This window comes from Glandiceps talaboti, chromosome 2 (genome assembly GCF_964340395.1).
Source record: "Glandiceps talaboti chromosome 2, keGlaTala1.1, whole genome shotgun sequence".
NCBI lineage: Eukaryota > Metazoa > Hemichordata > Enteropneusta > Spengelidae > Glandiceps > Glandiceps talaboti.
Genome location: NC_135550.1, coordinates 18,926,676 through 18,938,042, shown reverse-complemented (window position 1 = coordinate 18,938,042; position 11,367 = coordinate 18,926,676). Strand labels below are relative to the sequence as shown.

Below are 11,367 nucleotides of genomic sequence, written 5' to 3'. Positions count from 1 at the left end.
ACGTAGCAAGAAATTCCCATCCAATTGAGAGAGAGGACACGACGAATTGACTAAATCAATATCTATTAACCAGTAAATTGACTTTTCTCGGACGAAATTACAGATAACCCCTTCAAATTCAATATAGATCGATTGCTGGCGTTCTTTTTTATCACTTAGCTTCATTTGTTTAGCGAGACATTTTTTTTTATCCTGCTGATGCAAATATATTAACACACTTGTAACGTCACGTCATATTCGTGGCACTGTCTTCTAATTGGCGGAATACATAATGTGTTTGCGAAACCATGACATTATAAAGAGGGGTCCTTTGTTCATTTAATTGATCAGGTGAACGGCAACAAGGAACTGCATCAGGTAAGTTACTACGAATCCATTTCTTTCTCACAACTTAAACTTCTTTTTTCCTTTATTTCTTCATGTGTTTCCCGTCTAAACCTTAGCGCTTTTAATAGTTACATTGGGGAATTTGCCTACAAATGTTCCGGCGACTCGCATTGTGAATGTATGTTGAAGTCAATGATTTCCTCTGTTTCTTGCAAATATTTCCTACGTTTATTTTAAGGAAATATCGGTTTCCACCGTGAATCCGAAAACACTCCTGACTATTCATGGGTAACGACTGAGATCGTCGCAACAATATGACTTTTTAAAATTTCCAAATATCTTCTGCAGGTCGAGTCATGCATATGCGAGCGCACAGCATTTGGACTGTAATTCTTCATACACATCTTTTTTAGAGTATGTGTTTCTTTTGATAACGAACAAGAGATCAGTGTTAGTCGCCAACGTGTAGTGCTGAGATGAGACTTACAATTCTATCTCAAGCAGTAGCTTCGAGCTGACGTCACCAGCCATATTCTGTAATATCATGCGTGTTTTAAAAAAAATATATATATCTTACTGTTTCAATACTTTCGATTTATGCTGTACCTGAATCTGGGGCTGCAAATAATAACAAATTCACTTTATTAATGATTTAAACCACGCTCCTGTATCTATAACACATGCCTACATTCACACACATTGCATTTATTCCATTTTCAGAATTTAAAGAGTAAAAAGTCGACGATTTGAAATCGAAAATGAGTCAGTTTACAGTTATTGCCGTTTGCACCATCTTCACTATTTTAATCTGCACCGTACAAACCATCAACGCAGCGCCCAATAAGAGGGCTCTGACCAGTAGTCGATGTTTCGGCTCGGATCCGGAGTCATCTTTATTTCAAAATTGTTATGGCTACGAGTTCAAAAAATCTTACTCAAGTGGGACAGAACTTACTGACATCTTAAAGAACTGTCGCACAACTCGAAGCCGTGCTACTGTCTGTCGCCTTGCGTATCATATAGCAGACCTGGAAGGTTAGTCAACCATTTCGAATTCCTTTTTCTATCTATATTTCTTTTAGACTATCATTTTGCCGCGCCTTGTGGGGTTTACAGTTATGTCTTTGCTGTCGGAGACAGTTTATGCTACCGTAGTATGCACTGAATTAATAATTGATAAATGTCGTCAACTTTCTTCATAGTAATATTCTTTCTTTAGCTACTGTAGAATTCTTATTTTTAACAACAAAGCTATTTTACATGGAATGGATAACTTATCCCTAAGAATTTTGCTTTTACTAAGGATTTTCATTTGTAATATCGCAGGTCTTTTTATCTAATTATATAGCATTTTGGTTTAGGGTGAGGTTGGGAATATCCCTTTTAATGTCGTGTTAACTAAACATATGAATATTTCATGACCAATCTTTAAAATTGTTTCTCGGTTTTGAAATCAATAATTTAAAGATAACCAGAAACATAAACGGTATAAATGGTATTATTGGGCTGTCCATTGGTGTGTGGTTGTACGTCTGCTGAGAGCTAGATTTCTTATCGTTGTATGATCAAAGCGGCAACTAACAAGAAATCGACTGACCTCCAAGTTGAATTGAGGATACTGATATGATCATTGACGGCCCGTTATCTATGTGATGTTACCGGAGGGCTCGCTAGTCTTTCTGTTCCATCTCATAAAAATAATGCCAAACGTCTTATTACAGAGAGTGACGGTGCAGAAAGATCTCACCTTTACGGTACACTACTACAATTGCTATATCCTATCAAACGCGCTTGTAGCAACCGTGGATATCGCCCATGGGGATTCTGAATCACTCAATTATTGGTTAAACGTGTAATGACGTTGCTTAAACACTGTGACGTCAAGACTGTATCACTAAAACGTATAATACTTCCAATCGCATATTAGGTGAAAGTTATTAAGACAATGTCTGAACATTGTAATTGTTATAGTTAAAGGACGTATTTGTTTTGAGACACCAAAGAGCATTATGTAATCACAACTACACATTTCAAACTAAAGCTTATAATGTAAGAGTACACTGTCATTTAGGGCAGTAATACATCGACGTATGTATGTATGTATGTATATATATATATATATATATATATATATATATATATATATATATATATATATATATATATATATATATATATATATATATATATATATTGCAATCGTATGTAGTTGCTTCTTCTGGGAATCGCTATGATATTGTTATCATTAAAATCTGCAGCCAGGTGAAAAGCTGTTCGTAAAGGGGGAAATTTTGATCGAAACTTTACGCAAAAAAAACCCAGACGAATCGTACACACATATGATTGTGAGACTCGTAATTTCAATGATACTCCATACCGGACACTATATTGTAACTCTAGCGCCATATCGTATTCAATCCTATGAATGTTTTTCCCCGGATATACACATGAAAGTTACCCCTCTTCAAGCAAATGTGCAGCAAACGTGTGGACTTCCGAGTGTCGTGCTCTTTCACTTAGTTGGTGACGTGGTACAAAAAAAAGTCACATTGCAGAACTGAATACCATAAAACAGATCTCATTGTCAAAGATGACATCTTCTGCGATGATAATTGCTATTAGTAACCTTACCTTGAGATGGCATGTTTATTATTGCCCTATGTTTGTTATTTTTTTACTCGTTACCCCATTATGAAAACTGTATTGGTGTATCAATACATCTTTTCATTATAATAATAATGACAATAAACATCGGTGTCGGGTAAATAAATTGTTTTGAAACGTGCCGCGTGTTATCAACTCTACTACAACACCATTCAAAGCTTGACTGATTTACGCAAAAACTATACAATTTCGTTGCGTGGTATATCAAAACACATTCTGTTATATACGTCACACAATTCGATAGAATGACTAGAACAGTACGAGGACTGGGTCAATGATTTGATGTTTAGAAATGAAAAAGGAACGGGTTTTGTTTTAAATGAAGGAAGATATATTTTACCAAATTACCAGGCTAAGAATCGTGTAAACGTTGAATATCTGTTTTTTGCTCTGGAGGCAGATAATCCTGGACCATTAACCAAAGGTGGTAGATCATGATTATCTTCTTAAAATGACCTGTTTACAATCTAACAAAATTGTTGATCGTCGAAGTCATGTTTGATCAGTATTAAAATCGACAGCACTATCTTAATATTGATCATACCTGAAACATGGAAGCTATAAAATACTTTGCTATCCTCGAAGTAAAATACCAAACACTTTATCAAGTTATGCTATTTTCAAGTCATTTCGTCCAGAAAAGATAGATGTACCAAATCCCTGTATTTGGCTATTGGACTGATGTCTGCTTTTAGTACAACCTTCTACTTGGCCATTTCAGTCATAAAAATGGAAGAAACGAGAGACGAATTCTCGATTCAGAAACTGTAGTTTCAATTCTCAAATAAAATTTCCTAAAGTTAAAAGCCTTCGGTTTTCTGATCAATTCGTATGTCCATTCTATGACAAACCGCATACATATAACCTTCGCTGTTCGTACTGAGTAATTACGTTCTTTTTTATGTCGTGACTGATTACAGCGAACAGAAAACATTTCATCTGACAATTAAACGAAGTGACCAAGGGAACAGTATCATTACCATGGCAATGTAGTATCTCGTTCCTGCCATTATTTGATATTATTATTTTTTATTTTTTTGTAAAGTTGATTTCAAGTATTTATTTTAAGCTGTTACGAGCTAAGGTGTTCTTTAATTTCGATCTCATATTCGATAGGTCACAGGTCAAACGTAAAAAAAGATTCTTCTGTAGTGACGGAAATTTTTATCTTAATCATTAAACTAAACGTGTGTAGAAATGATTGGCGTCGATGATTGACGGGATGTTTCCATTTCAATTGTGGGTTTATCGAACTCTGTATCGTGTTGAGTAGATACGTGCACACTCGATATTTACTGATTTGTCCACGACAAGAACATCACAAGTCTTACTAATAACTTGCTATAACCATCAATAAAACGATTTAGATAATGCTTGGCTGATTCATTCTATTTCCTCTTCTAGTAACCCCACTCAAACACGAAATCCACATATGATTGCAGTAATGAATTGGTCAATAAATTGTTCAACATGATCGATGATATTAATAATTTTCCTAAAGTAGAAGCGAACTTTGTACTAATAATTCCGATTTCTGTATCTTGGGACGTCGACTATTATTGTAGAGAAAAATCGAATCGTGTACTGTTAATTCCGCCATCATTATGTTAGTAGTTCAAAACTGTTCCTGTAGTCTAGAGTAGAATCGAGGTACATTGTACTAATATTCCGTAATTGAAATTTGGACTATTAATTCCGCCATCCTTATTTTTACAATGACAAGTATATTAATGTTATATGTAGGGTAAAGCGACACAAGTACAGTATTTAACGCCTCAAAGACTTCCATGTTTATTTTCTATTCAGATTTTTGTAAATCGCATTTTAGACCAACGGAAAGCAGACAAAGGTAGACTTAATCCTTTCACAGTTTGACGAATGAGCAGTTTGACAGAGTATGATTTTAATGATCTTATATCTTAATACAAGATAGATTGTGTGTTCAAACTTCATGAAAAAAAAAGGCCGCTGAAGTGCGAAACTAGTTTACTAACAGTCATGAACATTTCACTCCATGTTTTGACTTACATTCAACAACTGCTATTAATATCGCACTAAATAAGTAGCTGTTTGAGTTTCAGTCTGAATGGAAACTCTATGGCAAGGTTCTGACAGAGTTCTGATTGCACGTTGGTGATTTGGAGTCATTTCCATACATTTGATTCTGCTTATAACTTTTGTTTTAACGATTTCCGTGATCAGTTATATATTCTCAGGGGGCGATGAAAGCTACACATGAACACGTTTTTTAAGATCCCGCGAGAGTAATAACAGGTTCTATTTACAGAAAGAATATGTGATAGCATAGCGTGGACCCGTCGTTGAAATAGAGCATTTTTTTTCTTTCAATAACAGTTATACACTTTTTGTCATATAACCTTAGCATTTGGGTGTTTGAGACACACACAATTCTTGTTCGAAACACACACAATCCTTGTTCGAAACACACACAATCCTGGTCAAAAGACCTTAGCATTTGCCGTTTTGTGCAACAATTTACTCTAAAACAGGACACATCAAAAGATGCGTCAGTTCCAGGCGACAAAACAAACACTCCAGTCGAAACCACACCAACTTGTGTCTGCATCAACTCTCATTGACGGAACCCTTGATGTCTTCTGTTTTAGAGTAAATTGTTGCAGAAAACAGCCAAATGCTAAGGTCTTATGACCAGAATTGAGGTGTTCGAAACACACTGAATCCTGGTCATAAGAGTTTAGCATTTGGGCATTTTCTGCAACAATTTACTCTAAAACAGCACATATCAAAGGGCCGTCAACACGGATTGACAGTTCGGGTAGTCTACAGGACGGGTGTTTTCGGTGACCAACACCCGCTGATTCTCCGACGCGTCGCGACGCCCCGGCAGTGGCAGTCGTTCGATCATGGATTGGTGGGTACCCCGGCTTGTTAGCGAAATTTCATATGTACCCCTTTTCCAGTTAATATTTCAATGAAAAAGAACCCCCCCCCCATTTTTTTAATATAGTGAATCTGGGAGAAAATCACTTCAAAAACCACACACAGAGAGAGAGAGAGAGAGAGAGAGAGAGAGAGAGAGAGAGAGAGAGAGAGAGAGAGAGAGAGAGAGAGAGAGAGAGAGAGAGAGAGAGAGAGAGAGAGAGATGGGGCATCGTACCCATATTCTCGGAGGGTGATCTGATAAAGTATCCCCTTTTTACGATTCCATGGACCTAGATGGCCGAAGAGATGCGAAACATCCATTGGACCGCGACCAAGAAAATTGTGATATTGCGATTCTGAAGAGTCACTTTCACGGTAGTCATGCTCGCAGACGGTGTACGCGTTTCGCTCAAAGGACGACTTACTCCGTATGCAAGCAGGACGGCTATCACGAGTCGAGTACCATCTAATTTGGATGAAGAATTATTTAAGTTTGAGCGTATCATACACCACTTTTTAAAATTTGATGTAGACACTGGACGTACGTACTCTACGAAAAGACACAGCGAGAGAGGGGTGAAAAAGGAGACACGAGAAACATCAGTGGAAAGCGGGATGGTCACCGAAAACACTGGACACCGCGTAGTAGACGTCTACTGACTGCTCGAGCGCTCTCTTCAACGTTGAAAGCGGAGTTAATGTCAACAATTTACTCTGTTCGACAGACCAGAAGTTAGTGTGTCTTAGACACCACACGAAATTGTAACAGTGTGTAAAGCAGGATGCTTTGAAGAAGTCACCTCCGACTAACGCATCTTTTGATGTGTTCTGTGTTAGAGTAAATTGTAGCATAAAACGTCAAATGCTAAGGTCTTATGACCAGGATTCAGTGTGTCTCAAACAAGGATTGTGTGTGTCTCAAACAAGAATTGTGTGTGTCTCAAACACCCAAATGCTAAGGTTATATGACAAAAAGTGTAGATTATCTGTACTAGTAATGTGTTGGTATTGGGATTTCTCAATGCCTTACAGATGCAAAATGCAACGAATACACCTTGAGTTTCATCGGCTCAAACTGTTGAAAGACAGATTAAAAAACAACAGCAGAAAGTTTGAAATACACCTTGCAACATGATACACACTAAATACAATTGGAATTGTACCGCTATATACCTTTAGAATGTTTCAGTGACGTTGTTGTCTTGCTCCCATTTCTTTAAAATCAGCAAACAATATTTTTAAAGTAAAGAAACAGAGACGAAAATAATCAATACGACAAAAGATCACAGTGTAAGACATCAAACTTATAAACTGGGACTCGAATGAATGTATTCAATTATTTCACAATGTCCACGTTTGTAAAATGGCTGATATGCACTTTCTTTTTATTAAAAAAAATAACCAAACAAGAAATGGCGAGAGAAAGATAACAAAAGAATGGCGCAATCCTCCGATTAAAATAGTTTTTGCCTCAATTTTTAATTTTCATATAACAAAACAAGAATTTAGAAAACGGAAAATCTTATGATCAGTTATTACTATAACCTATTGAAATCTGAAAACATGCGTGTTTCGTGTGACCAATGAAAATCAGATTTTACATTATGTTCTCCTGCATAATCCATACGCCGTAACATCTAGAAATCATTTTACGATGTAAGAAATCATTTCAACAGATTAAAACTAAACACGCTTGAAATAGATTTAAGGCAAGAATGACACAACTATTACCGTGGCCAAGTCCGTGAAGACATGACTTTACACGTTAAGCAATCATCAATCATAGAATACAACGTGAGACGTGGTCAGTAATCAAATATTGACGCCTATAATTTCCCTGTTCGATTCCAAGTCACGCCTGTAATTTTCTAGAGGGAATTTTGTGGTAAGGTAACTTCTTTTATTATCTCCTTCTTTCGCAGAAAGACTTGCTTACGTTTTTACCGAGCAAGAGAAGGACGGAGACAACTAAATGGGAAAACCGGTGTATGCTTGTACAGGTAAGTGACATTCCGTGTCATTGAATATAATGTGCATTGCTTGTAATATAAATGTAGATTAGCAAAAGAATGAAGACGTTAAACGCCCCGTTATCTAGTACACACCTTAGGTTTACCACATTGTCAAAGAATGTGTTCACCTCGTAAACACGAATACAATAGCTCTGAGATATTACATCGATGGGGGAATTCTAAAACATACAAATATCTAATATTTTACTCATTCCTCCAACGCAAATTCAAATCTGCTGAAATTCAAACGCTGAAAGCATGAACTCAATTTTATAAAAAAAAAATTAAAAAAAAAGAGCAACGAATATTGTTCTTTAAAGAAGCAGAGATGCAATTAAGTATATATATATATATATATATATATATATATATATATATATATATATATATGTGTGTGTGTGTGTGTGTGTGTGTGTGTGTGTGTGTGTGTGTGTGTGTGTGTGTGTGTGTGTGTGTGTGTACCTATATGATTGCGAACACTTTGGGGATTGTTTGATCATAGACAAGTAGTAAGTAGAAGCAGTGAATATCACAACCATTTATCAGATCAGCTGTTAGTTCCAAATCTTAATCTCCCTTTGTCTTGTCGCTTTATTGGCCTCCATGACTCAAGATTGTGTAGTAGATACGTGCGTTGTTGACTCCGAAGTTCACGCATATTACTATCATGACAAGTACAAAATTACTGTATGGCAAGTATATAATGAACCGGAGGTACGCACCGTTTTCTATTGACGGTGTCATCAATAACTTCGATTGAACCCACATGTATACCTGCTCTGACCGTTAATTAGTATGTTTTGAGAATTTAAAGAGCATTGTACATGTAATAGAATAAATTGTATATTCGTACGTTGGGGCGAAATATTACAATTCAATTAATCACTTGTTTTAATAACAACATTTATCACTGGTCAACTTTGAATTGAATTCATTAATAGGTTCTTGATGTTATTTGTACTGTTTTATTGTTTATGATGTACCTTCTATATTTCGACCTCCTGGAAAAAAATAAAAAAATAAATACCTACTTATTAAACAGTTACTTAGGAGAAATGAATATGTATCTATATCTATCTAATCTATCTATCTATCTATCTATCTATCTATCTATCTATCTATCTATCTATCTATCTATCTATCTATCTATCTATATATATATATATATATATATATATGTGTGTGTGTGTGTGTGTGTGTGTGTGTGTGTGTGTGTGTGTGTGTGTGTATGTTTACGAATGATTAATGATTACTAAACAATGTTTGGTCACGCATATATGTATGTATGTATGTATGTATGTATGTATGTATGTATGTATGTATGTATGTACACGAAGTTGTGTAATATGTTCTTGAGTTAACATTTTACCAACTAACAGTAGTAATGATCATCGTACCAACGAAGACGATACTTTAAATCAAGTATATCGCAGGGTATATCGTATATCGTGTATATACGATATACGATATATCTGTGTGTGTGTGTGTGTGTGTGTGTGTGTGTGTGTGTGTGTGTGTGTGTGTGGTAAACATATTTACCTAATTTTCTCCCTTTTTCTTTATTTTGCAGAACATTTCTTCCCAGCCGAATCCCCCGATTTTGTTAGTTGGTATATTTATTTCTCAATTGGATTAACGTCGTCATCATTACATCACATGACGTCATGCCTGCGTAAAACGGCACATTTCATCTTTGACTTTTATCATATATTTCGCTTGATTTCTGTCTGCCTTAAGTTTTATTCTCGTTGAAATGTAATTTTGTCAATAGTTAAAACCTGATATTACACGTGATGAGTTCATTGCAATAAACCATTACGCCACTTTCTGTTAATCAAGTGTTTTAGCGTCTTACAAGCATGGCCTAGGTTGATCGTGTATTGTAACAATCAACACGAATCATCAAACATGTAGTCTGCGCACAACCTCCTGCATTTTTGCGCCAAAAGCAAAATGCTTTGGTGTTCTGTCACATTGCGTCACATCAAAATTTCATTTTAGACTCGAACAACAAGACGTAGTTGTCCTGCTGAAGATATTTTACGAAAAGTTACTTATAAATTGATAATAGTTTATCAGCATAAAAAAAATAATGTCACTCTCATCTTACATTTCAAATTCAAGTTTTGAAGACTGGAGTAGCTAGTGTTGGACAAAAGAAAACACTTGTTGATGAAAGAACCCGTTACAAATTGCTTAAATCTGCAACTGCAATTGTACATACAGGTTGGACGCAATGTGTCACGGATATGAAGGCGTCACACTTACTTGATTGACAAACGGTAATTGAGAAGTATAGCAGGTATATATGTACTTTTGGACATTTTATGATATTACGAGGTCTTTCATTAACGTACGAAATCCCTTCTCTTTTTGAAACTACGACTATAAAAGTGGGTGAATAAAACAATTTAGGAACAATTCGATACGAACACAGAATTACATTTGAATTATTTTCGATGTCGTATTACTTGTCTGTTATGCAATACCCATGAAATACAAAACATAGGTAGAGCAAGACATTTTGTCACAGATTAAAAGTCGCAACGTATGTAAATTAATTATCAACTTAGTACTAGTAATTCATAGTGGCTACTACAGATATAAGATGTCTGAAGAGTGAACGGTTAGGACGTAGGTCAGTTTCCCTTTGTGACATAATGCTTTATAGGTGAACTACGAGAGTTGGTAATTGAATAAAAAGAAATCGGATGTTACATTTCCTACCAGACCAGTGGAAAGCTGTAATTAGCAATCAAAATGTAATGCCTTACAACCCGTTTTTCGCGCCTCAGGGTCGACCAAGAAAAACAGAATGACGCCATGGCTTATTAGATTGAATCATCGATCGATATCCAGGACCTTATATCAATTAGACTCGCGCTTTCAAATCAAATGGAAATAGAAACATTTTCGGAAAGAAAGACTCTTGCGTGCTTTCGGAATACAATCAATGTTTGGGATTTTCGAATTGATTAGACAGAGATGTAGAAATTTAAAACTAGGAGAAATTCCTAGAAAAAAAGAGATTATTTGGATGACAACAATTAAAAATAATGCAGCAAATGAAATACCCCATTACAAGATTTTTCCTCCCGAAATAAAGGTCTTATTTTCACCACTTAAAAGTCAGAGAATTATCTTTTCATGTAGAAAAGTCAATTATTTCAAACAATTTCAAAAGCGAAACCGCAGAATGTCGCGGAATCGCCTTACAAGAAATTGAAGTACTTTGTGACTTTGGCCATGGCTTTAAGTACTTCTGCATAAACCCGTCATGATCATTTGTGCATACTTCATACATGTATGTGCCGATGAAACACGTACGCCATTAATGTTGCTCACTAATACCTTGAAATCCGTTCACTTTGTTGGAACTATTCATTAAAATAGTGATTGCGGCGGTTCACTTTCATTATCCATCTCTCGACTATTAAGGCTGACTATGAAAGATTCTATA

The 11,367-nt window shown here is 35.8% G+C and overlaps 1 protein-coding gene across 1 annotated transcript; it reads left to right on the top strand.

Moving 5' to 3' along the window:
- The first annotated feature begins 334 nt into the window (after positions 1 to 334).
- Positions 335 to 9,724, top strand: LOC144453645 (uncharacterized). The gene is made up of 4 exons (XM_078144972.1): positions 335 to 357; positions 1,048 to 1,362; positions 7,818 to 7,895; positions 9,478 to 9,724. The coding sequence occupies exons 2-3, from the start codon at positions 1,086 to 1,088 to the stop codon at positions 7,865 to 7,867; spliced, it is 327 nt and encodes a 108-aa protein (XP_078001098.1). The 5' UTR covers positions 335 to 357; positions 1,048 to 1,085; the 3' UTR covers positions 7,868 to 7,895; positions 9,478 to 9,724.
- The last annotated feature ends 1,643 nt before the right edge of the window (positions 9,725 to 11,367 follow it).